The 21,962-nt window shown below is 35.2% G+C and overlaps 1 protein-coding gene across 1 annotated transcript in view; it reads left to right on the forward strand.

The window, feature by feature from the left end:
* Positions 1 to 21,962, forward strand: part of ADAMTS19 (ADAM metallopeptidase with thrombospondin type 1 motif 19) — a 274,439-nt gene that overhangs the window by 55,057 nt on the left and 197,420 nt on the right. Inside the window, exons 4-6 of the mRNA XM_030818417.1 lie at positions 12,848 to 13,020; positions 14,296 to 14,379; positions 15,059 to 15,216. Of these exons, the coding sequence (XP_030674277.1) occupies positions 12,848 to 13,020; positions 14,296 to 14,379; positions 15,059 to 15,216 (415 nt within the window). The remainder of the gene's footprint in view (positions 1 to 12,847; positions 13,021 to 14,295; positions 14,380 to 15,058; positions 15,217 to 21,962) is intronic.

Consider the following 21,962-nt stretch of genomic DNA (forward strand, 5'->3'; position numbering starts at 1 on the left):
GCCATGCATTGTGAAACAAGCACATGATGGCAAATGGGGTATCCATCCCCTCAACCACTTATGCTTTGAGATACAAATAATCTAATTAAATTCTTTGTTATTTTAAAATATACAATTTTTATTGACTATAGTTAACCTATTGTGCTATCAAATAGTAGATCTTATTCATTTTTTCTAACTTTTTTTTGTACCCATTAACCATCCCCACCTCCCCTCAAACTCCTCACCAGCCTTCCTAGGCTCTGCTAACCATCCTTCTACTGTTTATGTCCATGAGTTCAATTGTTTTGATTTTTAGATCCCACAAATAGGTGAGACCATCCCATGTTTGTCTTTCTGTGCCTGGCGTCTTTCACTTAATATAATGATCTCCAGTTCCATCCATGTTGCTGCAAATGACTGTCTCTCATTCTTTTTGTGGCTGAATAATATTTCATTGTGTGTAAGTACCACATTTTCTTTATCAGTTCATCTGCTGATGGACACTTAGATTGCTCCCAAATCTTAGCTATTGTAAACGGTGCTGCAACAAACATAGAAGTGCAGATATCTCTTAGATACACTGATTTCCTTTCTTTTGGGTATAAACCCAGTAGTGAGATTGCTGGATCATATGGTAGCTCTCTTTTTAGTGTTTGAGGAACCTTCAAACTGTTCTCCATAGTGGTTTTACTAATTTACATTTCCACTAACAGTGTACAAGTGTTCCCTTTTCTTCACATCTTTGCTAGCGTTTGTTGTTGCCTGTCTTTTGAATAAAAGCCATTTTAACTGGGGTGAGATGATATCTCATTGTAGTTTTGATGTGCATTTCTCTGGTGACCAATGATGTTGAGCACCTTTTCATGTGCCTATTTGCCATTTGTGTGTCTTCTTTTGAGAAATGTCTATTCAAATATTTTGCCTATTTTTTGATTGGATTATGAGATTTTTTCCTACAGAGTTGTTTGAGATACTTACATATTCTAGTTATTAAACCTTTGTCAGATGGATAGTTTCTAAATATTTTCTCCCATTCTGTGGGTTGTCTCCACTTTGTTAATTGTATCCTTTGCTGTGCAGAAGCTTTTTAACTTGATGTGATCCCGTTTGTTCATTTTTTGCTTTAGATGCCTGTGCTTGTAGTGTATTACTCAAGAAATCTTTGCTGAGGCCAATGTCCTGGAGATTTTCCCCAAGGTTTTCTTGTAATAGTTTCATAGTTTGAGGTCTCAGATTTAAATCTTTAATCCATTTTGATCTAATTTTTGTATATGGTGAGAGATAGGGATAAAGTTTCATTCTTTTGCAAATGGATATTCAGTTTTCCTAGCACCATTTATTGACAAGACTATCTTTTCCCCAGTGTATGTTCTTGGCACCTTTTTCAAAAATGAGTTCGCTGTAGGTATGTGGATTTGTTTCTTCATTCTCTGTTGTATTCCATTGGTCTATGTACCTGTTTTTCTGCCAGTACCATGCTGTTTTGGTTACTGTAGCTCTGTAGTACAATTTGAAGTCAGGTAATGTGATTCCCCCAGTTATGTTCTTTTTGCTGAGGATAGCTTTGTCTGTTTGGGGTCTTTTAGTGATTCCGTATAAATTTTAGGACTGTTTTTTTTTTTTTTTCTATTTCTGTGAAGAATGTCATTGGTGTTTTGATAGGGATTGTAATGAATCTGTAGATTGCTTTGAGTAGTATGGACATTTTAGCAATATTGATTCTTCCAACCCATGAACATGGAATATCTTTCTACTTTTTGATATCTTCTTCAATTTCCCTCATCAGTGTTTTATAGTTTTCATTATAGAGGTCTTTCGCTTCTTTGGTTAATTCCTGGGTATTTAATTTTATGTGTGGCTATTGTAAATGGGGTTACATTTTTAAATTTCTTTTTCACATTGTTCACTGTTGGCATATAGAAATGCTAATGATTTTTGCATGTTGATTTTGTATTCTGCAACCTTACTGAATTTATCTGTTTTAATAGTTTTCTTGTGGAGTCATTAGGTTTTTCCAAATGTAGGATTATATCATCAGCAAACAAGGATAATTTGACTTCTTCCTGTCCAATTTGGATGACCTTTATATTTTTCTCTTGTCTGCTCTAGCTAGAACTTCCAGTAATATATTGAATAACAGTGGAGAGAGTGGGCATCCTTGTAGTGTTACAGATCTTAGAGAAAATCTTTCTGTTTTTCTCCATTTAGTATGATACTAGCTGTAGGCCTGTGGCGTATGATTTTTATTATGTTGATGTATGTTCCTTCTATCCCCAGTTTTTTGAGAGTTTTTATACTGAAGAGATGTTGAATTTTATGAAATGCTTTTTCAGCATCAATTGACATGATCATATGGTTTTATCCTTCATTCTATTTATAAGATGTATCATGTCGACTGATTTGCAAATGTTGAACCATCCTTGCATCCCAGGGATATTTTCCAATTTGTCATGATGAATGAACTTTCTAATGTATTGTTGCATTCAGTTTGCTAGTATTTTGTTGAGGATTTTTGCATCGGTATTCATCAGAAATATTAGCCTGTGTAGTTTTTTTGTTTTGTTTATTGTTTTTTTATCAGGGTAATACTGGCTTCCTAGAATGACTTTGGAAGTATTCCCTTCTCTTATATATTTTTTGTAATAGTTTGACTAGGATGGGTATTAGTTCTTCCTTAAATGTTTGACAGAATTCAGCAGTGAAGCCCTAGGGTCCTGGACTTGACTTTACTGGAAGACATTTTATTATGGCGTCAATCTTGTTACTTGCTATCTGTTCAGATTTTTGATTTCTTCATGTTTCAATCTTGGTAGGTTGTATATATCTAGGAATTTGTCCATTTCTTCTACATTTTCCAACTTATTGGCATATAGTTGCTTATAGTAGCTACTAATGATGCTTTGAATTTCTGCAGTATTGGTTGTAATGTCTTCTTTTTCATTTCTGATTTTATTTATTTGGACCTTCTCTCTTTTATTCTTAGTCCGGCTAAGGGTTTATCAATTTTGTTTAACTTTTCAAATAAAGCAACCTTCTGTTTTATTGATTTTTTTGTATTTTTTATTTCAATTTCATTTATTTCTGCTCTGATCTTTATTATTTCTTTTATTTTAGGTTTATGTTTGGTTTGCTCTTGCTACTCTAGTTCTCTGAGATGCATTGTTAGGTTTTTAGAGATTTTTCCTTTTTTTTTTTTTTTTTGATGTAGGCACTTATAAACTTCCCCGAGTACTGCTTTTGCTGAATCCTAAAGGTTTTGGTATGTTTTGTTTCCATTATCTTTGTTTCAAGAAGTTTTCCAATTTCCTTCTCACTTTTTTCATTGACCCACTGGTCATTCAGGAGCTTATTGTTTAATTTCCATGTATTTGCATAATATCCAAAATTCCCTCTTGTTATCAAATTCTAGTTTTATTCCATTTTGGTTAGAGAAGATGCTTGATATTATATTACTTCAACTTTTGGAATAGTTTAATGCTTGTTTTATGATGTAGCATATGGTCTTTCCTTGAGAATGATCCACACGCTGAGGAAAAGAATGTGTATTCTGCAGCTCTTGGTTAAAATGTTCTGTAAATTTTTATTAGAGTCATTTGGCCTATAGTGCAAATTAAATCTGATATTTCTTGGTTGATTTTCTGTCTGGAAGATGTACCCAATGCTTAAAGTGGGGTGTTGAAGTCTCCAGCTATTATTGTATTGTGGCCTATTCTCTCTCAATAGCTCTAATGATATTTTCATTATTTATATGGGTGCTCCAGTGTTGGTTGCATATATATTTAAAATTGTTATATCCTCTTGTTGAATGGACTCCTTTATCATTCTATAGTGACCTTCTTTGTCTCTTACAGTTTTTGTCTTGAAATCTATTTTGTCTGATATAAATATAGCAACTCCTGCTCTTTTTTGGTTTTTATTGGCATGGAATATCTCTTTCCATTCTTTTATTTTCAGTCTATATGTCTCTTTATAGGTGAAGTATGTTTCTTGTAGGCAACAGATCAGTGGGTCTTGTTTTACATCTATTTAGCCACTTTATGTCTTTTGATTAGATGGTTTAGCTCATTTACCTTTAATGTTATTATTGATAAGTAAGGACTTACTCTTGCCATTTTGTTTTTGTTTTCTGGTTGTTTTGTGGTCATATCTTCCTTGTTTCTTTTCTTCCTGTATTCGTCTAGCAAAGGTGATTTTCTCTGATGATATGATTTAGTTTCTTGCTTTTTATTCTCTGTGTATTCACCATATGTTTTTGGGTTTGAGGTTACCATGAGGTTGCAAATACTATCTTATAAACCATTATTTTAGCCTGATAACATCTTAACAGTATTTCCATAAACAAACAAGCAAAAAGAAATCCAACAAAAACTCTCTGCCTTAACTTTGTACCCCAACTTTTTAACCTTTTTTTGTTTCTATTTATATCTTTGTACTGACTATGCCTTGAAAAGTTTTTATAGTTATTAGTTTTGATTGTTTCATTTTTTAGTCTTTTTACTTAGGATAAATGTAGTTTGCACACCTCAGTAACAGTGTTAATAATATTCTGTGTTTTTCTGTGTACTTACTATTACCAGCGAGTTTTGTGCCTTCAGATGATTATGTATTACTCATTAATATCCTTTTCTTTCTGAATGAAGTACTTCCTTAAGCATTTTTTGTAGGACAGGTCTGGTATTGCTGAAATCCCTCAGTTATTGTTTGTCTGGGAAAGTCTTTATTTTTCCTTCATGTTAGAAGGATATTTTTGCCAGATATACTATTCAAGGGGAATTTTTTTTTTACTTCAGCATAGTATATGACACACCACTTTCTCCTGGCTTGTAAGTTTCCCACTGCTGCCAGTGTATTGGAGCTCAATTGTATGTTTTTTGTTTCTTTTCTCTTGCTGGTTTTAGGATTCTTTCCTTATCCTTAACATTTGAGATTTTGATTATTAAATGCCTTGAGGTAGTCTTCTTCAAGTTAAATCTGCTTGGTGTTCTATAACCTTTTTGTACTTGGATATTGGTATCTTTTTCTAGATTTGGGAAGTTCTCTGTTATTTCTTTGTAAAAACTTTCTACCTCGATCTCTTTTTCTACCTCTTCTTTAAGGCCAATAACTCTTATATTTGCCATTTTGAGGCAATTTTCTAGATCCTGTAGGTTTGCTTCATTGTTTTTTATTCTTTTTTGTTTTGTCTCTTCTGACTGTGTATTTTCAAATAGCCTGTCTTCAAGATCCCTAATTCTTTGTTTGTTCAATTCTGCTGTTAAAAGACTGTGATTCACTCTTCAATATGCTAATTGCATTTTTCAACTCCAGAATTCCTGCTTGAGTCCTCTTAATTATTTCAAGTTCATTTGGTGTTCTATCCCTCTGTGGCTCTGCTGGTACCTGAAGCCAGTAAGTCTCAAAGGTTCATCCAAAGTCCTCGATGTAGTACCTGGGTGTCACTGCTGGTTATTCAGGGCTTTTCAGTTAATAGGTGGCAAATACTGCCAGGACTGGGTTCCTTTCTTCAAGGCAGTGGGTTCCCTTCTGGCCCAGGGGATGTCTGGAAATGTCTTTTGGGAGCTAGGACCTGGAATGGAGGCCTCACAACTCTAACTGGCGCCCTATCGTTTGTGGTTGTGCTCATATCCTAGATGTAAGACAAAGTCTTCCCCAAGTTTCCCTCTCCCCTCCTCAAGCACAAGGAAGTAGTCTCTTTGGAGCCACCAGCTATGCAGCCTGAGGTTAGGGGAGGGGTGATGCCAGAACTCCCTTGGCTATCCCAGCTGGTGTCTCAGTATAATTGTGTGTACCTCCTAGTCCACTGTCTCTAGGACTTGCCTAAGAGTTGCAGTCCTTATGGCCCAGACTGCCTTTCAAGTTTCTTGGAGGCTCAGAGTGCTATAGCCTCATTATGAAGGTTTATAGGCACTCAGTTTCCTACCAGTGGGATTGAGGATTCCTCTCTGGCTAAGGCTGGTTTAAATGCTCTCTCTATGGTGGGTGTCAGGTGAGTTTGATCTGGTTTTCCTTTCTGCTCTAACAGGACAGCGTTGAGGTCACTGCCTTGCAATTGCTGTATTCTCCCTCTCTCAGCACCCAGAGATGCTCTCTGCACCCCTCTACAACTGCTGGGGTGGCGGAGGGGTAGTATCAGCAATTCAGCACTGTTTTTCCATCTTCAGTGCCTTTTTCAGCGATATGAAGTTAAAACCAGGTATTATCAGTGCTCACATGATTTTCAGTTTTTTATGAAGGTAATTTTTTTCTGTGTAGATGGTTAACTTGGTGTCCTTGCAGTGGTGACAATTGGTGGAGCTTTCTATTCCACCATCTTGCTCTGCCCTCCCTATTCTCATTTTATAAGAGGAAAAAAAAGGCAGGAAACTGAAAGATTTTAAATAAATACACAAGGGATGATGTGATTCCCAGTATGCCATTTTGCATACCAGGAGACCCTGGACCCTTGACTCTACAGCCAATTTATATATTGCTTGGATTACTGCAGTTTATTGCCTTCTCTGCGTCTTCTGGATTTCAGTCTAACCCTCTCATAATCTAGTTTCCAATTTTTCTAAAAGGTGCATTTGATCATATTCTTTTCCGGGATTCTTCACACCTTCAGAGTAAAATTCATACTCTTCAGCTAGGCACACAACAACCTGAATATGGTTAGTAGATTAAGTGCACCAAATTCACCTGGGGATCAGAGTTAAAATGAAGATTTCTGGATCCCAACCAGATGCACTAAGTCAGAGTTACTGAGTCCGGGACCCAAGAGAATCAGCATTTTAAACATGGACCCCAAAATGTGATTCTTGTGCATATTTAGAGAAACATCTGAGTTTATAGAGATCTTTTATTTCTATCCCTATGTACCATACTCCTTCCTGCCTCCAAGTCTCCTGGTTTTCTTCAAAACTTTCTCTTCTTTTCCTTTAACCTTCTCATCCTCCAAGACTTAGTGCCTTAGGGAAGTCCTTCTGAATCCCCCTGGATGCTACTTTCCCTAAGCCTTTCCAAGCTATTTCTTTGTAGTGCTACCATTGCATTTTGTGCATGTGGTGTTACACACTAGGGAGCCTAGTAAAATGCTGGACATAAAGTTTCTTCACATTAATTCCATAAATATTATTTACTGCATGCCATACCCTGGACACATAAATGTGAGTAAAAGTCAGCCTCTAAAGACAAAAATATGGGAAGACACAGTCTTCTTTGTGAAACCTAAGAGAGTAAGATGACATTTCAATGATAGGAAAGATAAACAATGTTTGTAAACACCTTGAGGAAGAATTTGTTTCCACTAATTATTATTATTTGGACAATAATTATTCAGAGTCTTACTCTGTTAAGAGTTGAGATAAATACATTTTTTCCACCAGATATTTTGCTATCCAGTTGTATGTATTTGGACGAGTTATTTCTCTGCCGATTGCAGTAGATACCCATGATTCTGAGATTCATTTACATGCTTTCTAATGAGTCTAAAGTTGTAAAATTGTTGTATTTTATTATCTCATTTTCTAAATCTGCATGGTTTTCTCTTATCTGCTGAAGCTCATTGCTCAGGACCCTAAGTCTCAGCTCTGAATGAGAGCTCACCTGTTTTCTATCTCCTGTGATGCCAGCTCCATGCCCTAATTTGTCTCTTCTCTGAACTCCATGAGGTTATCCCAGTGATACTGTGAATGAGATGGTCACTATAGTGATATATTTTATATGTTTATAGCTTTCTATTTTATAGCCTTATAGAATGGAATCCAGTTTTCTCTTTTACAAAGGAAACCATCTTTGAAGGAAGAGATTTTCATGTGGGCTGTGGCGTTATTAGATTGCTTAAATATTGCAGTAACAAAATAGTTGCTGTAGGAATTTTCTTGAGTTCTATCAAAAAATAGTTTTAATATGACCAGTGATTATTTACTCTAGGTTTTAGTAAATTTTATTTGATAATCAAAATGTAATAGTTTGTTAAAAGCAAAATTTTTACTGAGAGGACAGAGTATACATCTAGGTGTACCTTTAAACCTATGTAAGTGTGCATGTTCCCATTTAGAGATCAAATAAATATGAAGATTCATTTCCATATTAAAAATGTCATCCTAGTAGCTAATGTATTTCACATTTAATATGTGAATTAGACATTGCAATAAGCAAGTTACATATACATGCTCACATATTCCTATTCATATACAATTTTTATCTATGTAACAGTCCCAAAGCTAGTAAGTAGCAAATCCAAGATTTTTATCTACGCATTTTGACCCCAAATAATTGGTTTAACATCCCCCAGAAATGTTATCTTCCAATGTGCACCTAAGCTCTCTATACTTTGTCTAGTTTCTAGCCTATAGGATGAAGGAAGGAAAGTAGGAGCAAGCAATTTTCTTTTAAAGGGTGACCCGAAAGTTTTACATACTAGTTCTGTTCAAATTCTGTGTTTTACTACTCAGTCACATAATTACACTCAGTTGAACAGTAGACTGAGAAATGTTTCTGGGTGCATAGCCACACATCTAACCAAAAAGCAGTGGTTGGGTGGGGAAGTGGTTAGGGAGTTTATTACTAAAAGTAAGAAAGGGAGAATGGATACTGATGGACAATTAACAGTCTCTACTACAGCATGTCATCCAGCAATGAGGACAGGAAGGTGATAGCTGGAAGAAAGTAAGGAAAATGTGGAAAAGTATCTAAGTAGAAGGAGGTGTCTCTTTTTAGTTATTAGATGTATCCATATTAATCTCATTTGCTTAGCAGAAGTTGACACTGGTGAGAAGCCATCACTTGTCACAGTTGGTGAATATGTGCTGGATAATACTCAGATTCTCATTTTCCTTCAAGGCCAATTATCTATCCATCTAGAAAGGTGATGTTGAAAAAAATATATATATATACACACACACACACGCACACACACATATGTTAGAATGTAAGTATATACATACACATAATATATAAACAACATATGTATGCGTAGTTGTATGTGTGTGTGTGTGTGTATATATATATATATATATATGATCAGTTTGGTCTTTGGTATTAACTGCTGGTACCGAATCTGGAGCCATAAAGTTTACTTTTAACTATAGTGATTCTGATTCAGATGGCTAGTATTGTTTTTGTCATCTTGCATTGACTTGTTATATGATATAAATAAGGAATATTTGCATTAATCGTTATAACACTTCAGTTAACTTTGTTAACTGATTATACATGATATTTGAGTAAAACTGGATTTATTATATATTTTTGAAATCTGCATCATTTGCTAGAAAAAATGAGAAACAGTAACTTATGGGGATAGTCTGCATAAGATTAGTTTCCAGCAATAGTGGTGGGATCCAGTTCTTATTAGATTACAGAGTTGACAGGTGGGCATAGAAGTCATAATACAAAGGAAACAGTAGGTCAAGAATCCAAGAGATAAGGCTGGGAGCAGTGGCTCACATCTGTTATCCTAGCACTTTGGGAGGCCAAGGCAGGCGGATCATCTGAGGTCAGGAGTTCGAGACCAGACTGACCAACATGGCGAAACCCCGTCTCTACAAAAACTACAAAAATTAGCTGGGCATTGTGGCGCATGCCTGTAATCCCAGCTACTTGAGAAGCAGAGGCAAGAGAATCACGTGAACCCAGGAGGCAGAGGTTGAAGTGAGCCGAGATCGCTACACTGCACTCCAGCCTGGGCAGCAGAGTGAGACTCCATCTCAAAAAAAAAGAATCTAAGAGAGGATAAATTAATTCTGCAAAAATGAAAATATGTTAGAGGTCAAAGCAAAGTAGGATATGTGGTTAGTAGAATAGGATAGAATAGAATAGAATAATATAATAGAATAGGCAAGCTAAAACCCAGGTACCTGGTATAAGACTCAAGGGATTTATCAGAAACCAAAAAGATAGATTAGAACTCTGAGAACACATATCCTGAATTCAAAACAAAGTTAGAGACATACAGGGAATCATAAATAATTGAATATACATGTTTCACTCCACTCTTGAAGAGACTTCACTGAATTTATATTAAATAGTAAAGAAATATAAAAGGTGTCGGCCAACAGTGCAAGTTGTGGAAAGATGACAGCAGCTTAGAGACATCAACAGAATATGATAAATAACAAGGAGAAGAGCAAGTGATAGCTGATTTACCAATATACCATGGAGATCATTCTTCAACTGTAGAGAATTCTTAAACTTGATTGAATTGTACACATGAATGGCTGCATAATGTGACATGTAAGTTACACCTCAGTAAAGCTGTTATAATCATAAATTTATTATTGAAGCACCATGTGCATACAAGAAATTGCAGAAACAATTTGTTCAACTGCTGAATTTTCCCAGTGTGAACATAACCAATAGCTACCACTGGGATGAGACTATAGAGAATACCTAGGTATTCAACTTGCAAGGGACATGAAGGACCTCTTCAAGGAGAATTGCTAACTACTGCTCAAGGAAATAAGAGAGGACACAAACAAATGGGAAAAAAAAATCATGCTCATGGATAGGAAGAATCGATATTGTGAAAATGGCCATACTGCCCAAAGTAATTTATAGATTCAGTGCTATTCCTATCAAGCTTCCATTGACTTTCTTCACAGAATTAGAAAAAAACTACTGTAAGTTTCATATGGAACCAAAAATAGCTCGTATAGCCAAGACAATCCTAAGCAAAAAGAACAAAGCTGGAGGCATCATGCTACCTGACTTCAAACTATACTGCAAGGCTACAGTAACCAAAACAGCATGGTACTGGTACCAAAACAGCTACATAGACCAATGGAACAGAACAGAGACCTCAAAAATACCACCACACACCTACAACCATCTGATCTTCGACAAACCTGACAAAAGCAAGCAGTGGTGAAAGTATTCCATATTTAATAAATGATGCTGGGAAAACTAACTAGCCATATGCAGAAAACAGAAACTGGACCCCTTCCTTACACACTATACAAAAATTAACTCAAGATAGATTAAAGACTTAAATGTAAAGCCCCAAACCATAAAAACCCTAGGAGAAAACTTAGGCAACACCATTCAGGACATAGGCATGGGCAAAGACTTCATGACTAAAACACCAAAAGCAATTGCAACAAAAGCCAAAATTGACAAATGGCATCTAATTAAACTGAAGAGCTTCTGCATAGCAAAAGAAACTATCATCAGAGTGAACAGGCGGCCTACAGAATGGGAGAAAAGTTTTGCAATCTATCCATCTGACAAAGGGCTAATATCCAGAATCAACAAGGAACTTAAACAAATTTACAAGAAAAAAAAATCAAAAAGTGGCCAAAAGATATGAACAGACACTTCTCAAAAGAAGACATTTATGCACCCAGAAAAGTGCCATAGCACATATATACCTATGTAACAAACCTGCACGTTCTGCACATGTATCCCAGAACTTGAAGGGAAAAAAAAAAAGAAGGAAAAGAAAACATCAACACCACAGATATCTCCCTTGTGCCCATGCCCAGGCTCTAATTTCTCCTACCCTAAGATATTCACTGAGTTGGTTTTTAAGAGCATTTCTTCCCAGGTTTTGATGTGTCTTTAAATGGAATCATACTACCTAATCTTTTGTACTTGTCTTATTTTCATCAGTATTATGTGGATGAACCTCATTATTTGTGAGATTCTTCCATAGTTTCACATGTTACAGCAGCTGGTTCCTTTTCATTGCTGTATAGTATTCCATTATATGACTATTCTAACATTTCTTTATCCATATACTATTGATGATTATTTGAATTTTAAAAATAGTGTCACTCTGGATAGCCTGTACATGCGATTTGTATGCATTTCTGATGGCTGTATGTTTTAGATCATTGATTAATGGGTATGCAAATATTCAACTTTAGTAGACCCTGCAAACTAGGTTTGCAAAGTGTTTATCCCAGTTTAATCTCCCAGCATGTAGGCATATGATACTTCTATTTGTCCCCACAGTCTTGTCAGCACTTGATATAGTCAGTGTCTTTAATTTTAACTAATTCCAGGGATTTAAATTTATTTAATGTATTTTGGTTTTAATTTGTATTTCCCTGAAGACCAGTGAGGTTAAACATTTTCACATGCTATTAGGCATTTAGATATCCTGTTGTGAGAAATGGTTGTTCAAGTTCTGCCCATTTTTCAATTAGACTGTCATTGATTTAGAATAGCACTTTATTTCTTTATTCTGGAAAAGTAGTGCAACTATCTTCTGTCACTTGGTGGCATGATTTCCACTGTGATAGTGACATGTTTTAATAAATGGAAGTTCTTACTTTTTATGTAGGCAAACCTATACATGATTTTTGTTTCTGCTCTGATTTGGCTTCATTTGAGGAATCTGTATTCCCAAGCAGTTATAACTTCTGTAAGATCCTGATGGAAAGTGGAGCTGAATCCTTTGTAATTCATGCATAGTAATTTAGTAATCAGGAGCACCTGCCTGAAATTAGGATGTGTGGGGCAGTCACTTCAGGCACTTCTTTCAACTAACTAGACCTTTATTTTGCCATTGGTGTCAAAAAGAAAATTGTAGTATCTTTTATTTATTGAGTCATTTTGTTTATATTGGAGCTGTTTGCTAGAAATCTAACTAATGTGATCTTATTATAAGCCATCAACAACTCTGAAAGGTAGGTGTTATTATTATCCACTTTACAGATAAGGAAACTCAGGCTGACTGAGTGATGTTAGTTTGCTAAAATGGCAGAACTAATAAGTGGGAGAAGTTCAGTCTGTCTCATTCTAAAGTCATACTTCAAAGCCAAATGCCCTTTAAGATTTTATGTGTGTCGGGAACTTATTTGGGTTTGCTCATTGTTAAATATGTTTAATATTATTCACTTTGCCAATATGAAGGCGCATTGAAAAATTCAATTCTCTGTTGCAGATAAAGGAAGACCTAGGTCTAGAAAAATAGCAGAAAGTGGAAGAGGGAAACGATATTCATACAAATTACCTCAAGAATACAACATAGAGACTGTAGTGGTTGCAGACCCAGCAATGGTTTCCTATCATGGAGCAGATGCAGCCAGGAGATTCATTCTAACCATCTTAAATATGGTAGGCAAACTTTAAAGTGCGCTTGGAATTTTTTCAAGAAAACTCTAAGGAAGACATGTGTGAGTATTTATAATGAAATTCTTTAAAATTAACTCATTACTATTCCTTTCTCTTATTGTCATCAGTAAAAAAAAATACTTAGGTATACAAAATTGATCCATCTCAAAAGCAATATCAAAATAAAAATTTACATCTTGTAAAAAAGAAAACACCCTTCTTGTTAATTTTGATGTGGCAAAGCTCTTTCTATGTTACTCTTTTCTCTTTTTTTGGTACTATTCTTTTCCTTTTTTTAAAAAATGTTTCTAGCCCTATTTTATGTATGTATTTATTTATGTATGTATTTATTTATTTATTTATTTTGTTGGTACATAGTAGATGTATATATTTAGGGGTACATAAGATATTTTGATAGAGGCATACATTTGGTGGAATTATCATAAATATTTTAATATATGTTTATATACGTGGCCCCACAAAAGGACCATAGGTTAATTATGATGTGATATAAAAATGAATGTTGGTAATCCACTGAGCTATTATATACGTGTGTAAAATTGGATGTCAGATATGATTCTAGTTGATGAGCTAAAATTTTAACCAACTAAATCACAGGTGGCTAACTTGAGTTGATGATTTCTGATTGTAGAAATCCTAGTATCTATCATGTTTGCTTATTACCAAATTAATCCTTTGACTTAATTGCATACTCTGTTGGGCAAACTTCATTCAAGGAAGAATCAGAAGGTTGTAGTGAAGAGTGATTCTTAGATGAGAATAAACAGAAATAAATGTTGAAGGCAAATGTCCATTTATAAGTCAATTACCGTTTAAGAATGGCTGATGTAAGGATAAATATAGTCCCATTTTTTACTATCTTTGCTATCATTTGGCTGTTTTCCTGGGGAACAGAGGTTTTTTTTTTATACTTTAGATAATTCTGTCCATATTCCGTTACCTCCTAAGCACTCCTCTAAAATGGGATATATGGTAGATTAACACTGCCTAACAACCAGTCTTTTCTAAGTAGAAATATCTCTGAAAGCATGGGTTTGGTGTGTCAGTTATATATTTTCTAATACAAATTAAATCAATACTAAGTTTTCTTTTAAATTCAATGTAACAAAAAATTACTTTGCTTTACAAGCTTTTATTTTATTTTATTTTTTAAAAAGATTTCTCAACTAAATTGAGACATCTCCATGTATGGGCCTTGAGGAAAATTAAGATGATTTTCAGTTTAATTTTAGGATCTTTATTTTTATTTATTTTTAGGTTTTTAACCTTTTCCAACACAAGAGTCTGGGTGTGCAGGTCAATCTTCGTGTGATAAAGCTTATTCTGCTCCATGAAACTCCAGTAAGAAAGTCTTGAGTTTTTTATTAAATTAAATGGGTGAGAAATTTTGTTCAGAAACTTTCAAGTAAAGGGAATGTTAAGGATGTACTTAAAAATCCGGAAATATCCATTGAATCACTTAAAGTATACATAAAACTGGCCTTTAGTTTTGGTTAATGCCCCAATCTTATTTAAAAAATAAGATGTTGTTAGTTTCCAAGAATCCTGAAAACAAATCTTAACTTTCCAAAGTATAATAAGTCATTTTAAGTGACTATTTTATTCTATTATTTAGATGTCTACTTTTAACACTTTTTATTTATTTTAAATGGGAACTATTCTGTGACATCATTTTGATATGCTGCTTAACTGGAACTTTAGAAAATGTTCTACACAGAAAATGTTGTTCTTAAGTTGTAGAAACAACAAGTTATTTAAGTCTGAAAGTTCCACATTCTTAATTGAACCTCTTTGCTTTTTCAGAATACCATTAAACAGATTTTGTAATTATTACACCTTCACAAAGTTTTAAGCTTTTAAGCTCAGGGTAAATTAAACCTGAATGTCTTCCAGGTTCTAATTAATGTTATGGTCAGCAGTTTGCTTTAGTAATTCAAGAGTGCCTTTGTTGTTGTTGTTGTTGTTGTTTTGTATATACCTAAGAATAATATGCCTTGTGATGAGCTCTGTTCTTTTGCAGCCAGAACTGTATATTGGGCATCATGGAGAAAAAATGCTAGAGAGTTTTTGTAAGTGGCAACATGAAGAATTTGGCAAAAAGAATGATATACATTTAGAGATGTCAACAAGCTGGGGGGAAGACATGACTTCAGTGGATGCAGCTATACTTATAACAAGGTAAATTTTCCAAAGCCAATTAAATGGCATTCCTAATTCAGTCACTGCACTGTTAATCCCATTAATCCCTTAATAGATGTTTTTATTTCAGATTTCATGTTTCAAAAATGATTTTGGTATAATGATGTCAGTCATCTCCCTCAATTCATAATAACTGATTTGTAAACAGCTAAATATTGGATGGCATATTGACAAAAAAATTGGTTAGTTAATTCTAAAAAATTACCCTAAATTTTTGACCTTAAAGGCATAGTCATTGATAATGATAAGCTGAAACTATGGTGAATTTTGCTGTAAGTTCAAAATTATGAAGCTAGACTATATGTTTTTCAGACATCACCATATAAAGTAACCTAATATGTTAAATTCAGCAATTGAAAAACTTTCTGGGCTGGGCGTGGTGGCTCACGCCTGTAATCCCAGCACCAGGGAGGCCGAGGCGGGTGGATCACGAGGTCAGGAGATCGAGACCGTCTTGGCTAACAAGGTGAAACCCCGTCTCTACTACAAAATACAAAAAAAATTAGCCGGGCGTGGTAGTGGGCGCCTGTAGTCCCAGCTACTTGGGAGGCTGAAGCAGGAGAATGGCATGAACCCGGGAGGCGGAGCTTGTGGTGAGCCGAGATCGCGCCACTGCACTTCAGCCGGGGCAACAGAGCGAGACTCCATCAAAAAAAAAAAAAAAAAAAAAGAAAAAGAAAAACTTTCTGGCTCGATGTGAGAAACAATTTCAATTAAGTCACTGACTGATTAATTATAAACTACATTGTGAATGTGCTACTAACAAATATTTTTAATATAGCATTAAGTATAAGATGTAAATAAATGTAAGTGAAATAATGAGCAACAATATGCTCTATATGATTACTATGTTTAATAATCATACATAATTTGTCTTACTTAAAACTGGTAAAAATAAGTAATTCATTGTGAACTAGCAATTTCATTTTAGTTATCAAAAGTGTTAGCATTTCACATCACAGTAGTGTAAATTACATATGATTTTCTGAAATGAAATCATTGAAATCATTGTAGTTTCTTGTAATTAATACTAAAGGCAAATAATTCACAAGGTTGAAAAATCTCTATGCAGGAACACAATTGAACTTCTACTTTCAGCTAAGTAGGTATAACTGATACTGAGCTTCTGCAACAAGCAATCATAATATTGGAAAATAAGAAGTCACCGATTTTAGTCACTGGAGAATGAACAGTGTATGACTGCAATTCCTGAAAGAAGGGAAATTTATTATGCAAACATCGCAGTCAACCCAGCTTTTTCCTCAGGAAAAATTTCTTAACTAGCGTAGCAAGCTAGAATCTAGGTAGAGCACAGTGATCCTGCTGAGGACACCAGAGATAAAAGTCTTAGGCATGGAGAGGTGCCATGAAGTACATGTGCTGACCATACGTGAGAACTTGGCAAGGGCTGGTCTGAAGATAAACAGAGGAGACTGCCCCAAATTTACCATAGGATTGCTTCTATGAATTAAAAAAGATAAGAGGAATGAGCAAATTCAAAGCGCAAGAGTGGAACAATCTTGTGATACCTTATCAACATTTTTAGCCTTAGGGGAGACAGAGCTTGGAGGTTGAATACCACCAATTTACAGATGCTTGGGTATCATCTTGGATTTTTGATAGATCTCCCCCACCAAAGAATAAAATCAGATTTATCCAAGTGCAGGATGATGAGCCAGCAATTGAACTGCCTCTTAAAACAGCTGTAAGCACTCTTCAGAGGAAGATAACAGAATAGCACATCTCTAAAAATATGTCATCCACAATGTCCAGAGTATAATAAAAATTAGTCAAGCAAAGAAACATGAAAATGTGACCCATGGTCAAGGAAAATTAGTCAATAGAAACTGACCTTGAGATAGCCTAGATGTTGGATTTAGCAGATTAATGTAGTTGTAATTGGAGTCTCAGAAGGAGAGAGTAAGAATGGTTCAGAAAAATTATTTGAAGACATAATGGCAAAAAATTCTGCAAATTTGATGAAAAGCAACAAATATGGACCTAAGCACATCACACAAAAATTGCTGGAAACCAAAGAAAAACAGAAAAATTTCCATCAGTCAGTGGGGTGAGCGTCGGGGGGAGCAGAGGGAACATTGAACAGGAGGAACAATGTTCAAATAAATGGCTGACTTCACATCCAAAAAACAGTAAGTTCAAAAGACAATGAAACAACATTTCTAATGTACTGAAAGAAAGTAAAATAAAGAAATCCTATCAACCAAAAATACTTATTGAGTTCTCGAGGTACTATCTTAATCTCTGAAAGGGTATCTATCAAAAAATATATCTACAACTAATATCACAGCAAAAGGAGAAAACTGAACATTTTCTCCTTACAACTGAAAGCAAGGTAAGGATGTCCCCTCTTACCACTTCTATCCAATATCATACTGAAGATCATAACCAGTGCAGTAAAGCAGAAAACAAAAACAAAAACAAAGGAAAAGCATACATCTTCGGAATAAAAAGGAAAATGTCTCTTATTCACAGATGATATGAAATAGTACAAAGAATATTTTAAGAAATCTAGCAAAAATTTGCTAGAATTTATAACTGGGTTTTCAAGGCTACATCATGTAAAATCAGTTTTCAAAAACCAATTATGTTTATATATACTGGAAGTGAACAACTGGAAAAAACTTACAGTGACTTCCAAAACCATAAAATACTTAAGAAAAATTTTAGTAAAATATGTGTAAAACCTCTAAAATGAGAACTATACAGCACTGTTATGAGAAATTAAATATCTAAATACAGATTAATTCATTGGAATACTAAATATCATTAAATGTCAGTTTTCTCCAAATTGATTTATAGATTCAATATACTCCCAATGAAACAACCTTTTCAGGCATGTTTTGTAGAAATTGACAAGCTGACTCCAGTACTAATTTGTAAAGGCAGAGGACCTAGAAGAATCAAAACAGTTTTGAAAAATAAGAACAAATTGAGGCCAGGTGTTGTGGCTCACACCTGTAATCCCAGCACTTTGGGCAGCTGAGGTGGGCAGATCGCATGAGGCCAGGGATTCAAGACCAGCCTGGCCAACATGACAAAATCTCATCTCTACTAAAATTACAAAAATTAGCTGGGCATGGTGGTGCATGCCTGTAGTCCCAGCTACTTGGGAGGCTGAGCCACGAGAATTGCTTGAATCTGGGAGGCAGAGGTTGCAGTGAGCCAAGATTGCGCTACTGCACTCCAGCCTGGGCGACTGAGCAAGACTCTGTCTCAAACAAACAAACAAAAAAAAAACCCCCCAAATCTTCCCATTCTGTCCCATGAATGAAAATGTTTATATATACATATATATGAACAAATTGGATGGACTTACACTATATGATTTCAAAACTTACTATAAAGGTTTGGAAATCAAGATAGTATGGTTTTGGCAGAAAGTCATACAAATCAATGAAGCAAAATAAACGGTCTAGAAATAAACCCACATATATGTGGTCAATTCATTTTTAATGAAGCTACCAACATAATTCAGTTATAAAAATAATCTATTCAGCAGATGGTATTAGAATACATCAAATGGTACAAATGGAATATGTGGACACCTTTGTGAAAAAAATGAGTATCAGTCCTATTTAACATGTGTAATATTAATTCAAAAAGGATCATAGAATTAAACATGAAAGCTAAAACTCTATTGTAGTAAAAAAAGAACATCTTCATGAACAAGAGGAGGGCAATGATTTCTTAGATGGGATACAAAAAAGTACTAATCAAGAAATATTAACAATCATCTGGAATTTTTAAAAATGAAAACCATTTCCCGTTCAAAAGATGTTCAGATCTTTTGTGAATTTGAGAAAATAGTTGTCATGCATATACTAACAAAGAACTTGTATCCAGAATGTTTACATGTGTGTGTATATACACATATACAAATACAAAAATATGTTAACCTCTTAAAAATAAGAAGAAGAAATATGAATCTCCAATAAGCATATAAAGAGATACTCAACATCATTAATACTTAGGAAAATGCAAATTAAATTCACACCCACTTGAAAGGCTTCAGTTATAAAAATTGAAAATACTCAGTAATGGTGAGGATATGGAACACTCCTCAGTTGTTGGTGGGATTATAAAATGGTTCAACCACACTGGAAAATGAGTAGTTTCTTACAAAGTTAAACATTTGCTTACCATTTAGCCCACATCCGCTTCTTAGATATTTACGTAAGAAAAATACAAATGTTATTCACCTAAAAAATTGAACTTGAAAATTTATAGAATCTTTCATAATTTTTTTCATAATTTTTCATAATTGCCAAAAATTATAAATAAATGTTCACCTACAGGTGAATGGATGTATTGTGTGTTCATACAACTGAATACTCTTCATCAAACTACTAATAAATGCAACCACATGGATGGATGAATATGAATAACATTATACTGAGGCCGGGTGTGGTGGCTCCTGCCTGTAATCCCAGCAATTTGGGAGGCCTAGGCAGGCAGGCAGATCACTTGAGGTCAGAAGTTCAGTATCAACCTGGTCAACATGGTAAAACCCTGTCTCTACCAAAAATACAAAAGTTAGGCAGGCGTGGTGGCTCGTGCCTGTAATCCCAGCTACTCAGGAGGCTGAGGCAGGAGAATTACTTGAACCTGGGAGGCAGAGGTTGCAGTGAGTGGAGATTGCACCACTGCAATCCAGCCTGGGCAAAAGAGTGAGTCTCCACCTCAAAAAAACAAAAAATTATACTGAGTGAAAAAGCCAAATTAGAAACCGATCAGAGGATGATTCCACTTATATAGAGTTTGAAAATAGGCAAAATTCACCTGTAGTGTGACAGATGTCCCCACATTTAGGTGGGAAAACTGACTGCAAAAAGGCAGAAGGAACTTTCCGTAGTGGTGGAAATATGGCATATATTGCTTTGAATACACGCGGGTTTATACATTTGTCAAAATTCACCAATCTTCTCATTTAACCTGTGCGTATTTTATGTAAGTTTTACCATAATAAAGTTGGTTAAGAGTAGTAAATTGGTAGTTTGTATTTCTGTGGGATCGGTGGTGATATCCCCTTTGTCATTTTTTATTGCATCTATTTGATTCTTCTCTCTTTTCTTCTTTATTAGTCTTGCTAGTGGTCCATCAATTTTGTTGATCTTTTCAAAAAAACCAGCTCCTGGATTCATTGCTTTTTTGAGGGTTTTTTTCTGTCTCTATTTCCTTCAGTTCTGCTCTGATCTTAGTTATTTCTTGCCTTCTGCTAGCTTTTGAATTTGTTTGCTCTTGCTTCTCTAGTTCTTTTAATTGTGATGTTAGGGTGTCAATTTTGGATCTTTCCTGCTTTCTCTTGTGGGCATTTAGTGCTATAAATTTCCCTCTACATACTGCTTTGAATGTGTCCCAGAGATTCTGCTATGTTGTGTCTTTGTTCTCGCTGGTTTCAAAGAACATCTTTATTTCAGCCTTCATTTTGTTATGTACCCAGTAGTCATTCAGGAGCAGGTTGTTCATTTTCCATGTAGTTGAGTGGTTTTGAGTGAGTTTCTTAATCCTGAATTCTAGTTTGATTGCACTGTGGTCTGAGAGACAGTTTGTTATAATTTCTTTTCTTTAACATTTGCTGAGGAGTGCTTTACTTCTAACTATGTGGTCAGTTTTGGAATAGGTGTGGTGTGGTGCTGAAAAGAATGCATATTCTGTTGATTTGGGGTGGAGAGTTCTGTATACGTCTATTAGGTCCGCTTGGTGCAGAGCTGAGTTCAATTCCTTGATATCCTTGTTAACTTTCTGTCTCATTGATCTGTCTAATGTTGACAGTGGGGTGTTAAAATCTCCCATTATTATTGTGTGGGAGTCTAAGTCTCTTTGTAGGTCACTAAGGACTTGCTTTATGAATCTGGGTGCTCCTGTACTGGGTAAACACCTCTACGCAAATAAACTAGAAAATCTACAAGAAATGGATAAATTCCTCGACACATACACCCTCCCAAGACTAAACCAGGAAGAAGTTGAATCTCTGAATAGAGCAATAACAGGCTCTGAAATTGAGGCAATAATTAATAGCTTACCAACTAAAAAAAGTCGAGGACCAGATGGATTCACAGCCGAATTCTACCAGAGGTACCAGGAGGAGCTGATACCATTCCTTCTGAAACTATTCCAGTCAATAGAAATAGAGGGAATCCTCCCTAACTCATTTTATGAGGCCAGCATCATCCTGATACCAAAGCCTATAAGAGACACAATAAAAAAAGAGTATTTTAGACCAATATCCTTGATGAACATCAATGCAAAAATCCTCAATAAAATACTGGCAAACCGAATCCAGCAACACATCAAAAAGCTTATCAACCATGATCATGTGGGCTTCATCCCTGGGATGCAAGGCTGGTTCAACATACAAAAATCAATAAATGTAATCCAGCATATAAACAGAACCAAAGACAAAAACCACATGATTATCTCAATAGATGCAGAAAAGGCCTTTGACAAAATTCAACAACGCTTCATGCTAAAAACTCTCAATAAATTAGGTATTGATGGGACATATCTCAAAATAATAAGAGCTATCTATGACAAACCCACAGCCAATATCATACTGAATGGACAAAAACTGGAAGCATTCCCTTTGAAAACTGGCACAAGACAGAGATGCCCTCTCTCACCACTCCTATTCAACATAGTGTTGGAAGTTCTGGCCAGGGCAATCAGGCAGGAGAAGGAAATAAAGAGCATTCAGTTAAGAAAAG

Source organism: Nomascus leucogenys, chromosome 2 (assembly GCF_006542625.1).
Source record: "Nomascus leucogenys isolate Asia chromosome 2, Asia_NLE_v1, whole genome shotgun sequence".
NCBI classification, from domain to species: Eukaryota; Metazoa; Chordata; class Mammalia; order Primates; family Hylobatidae; genus Nomascus; species Nomascus leucogenys.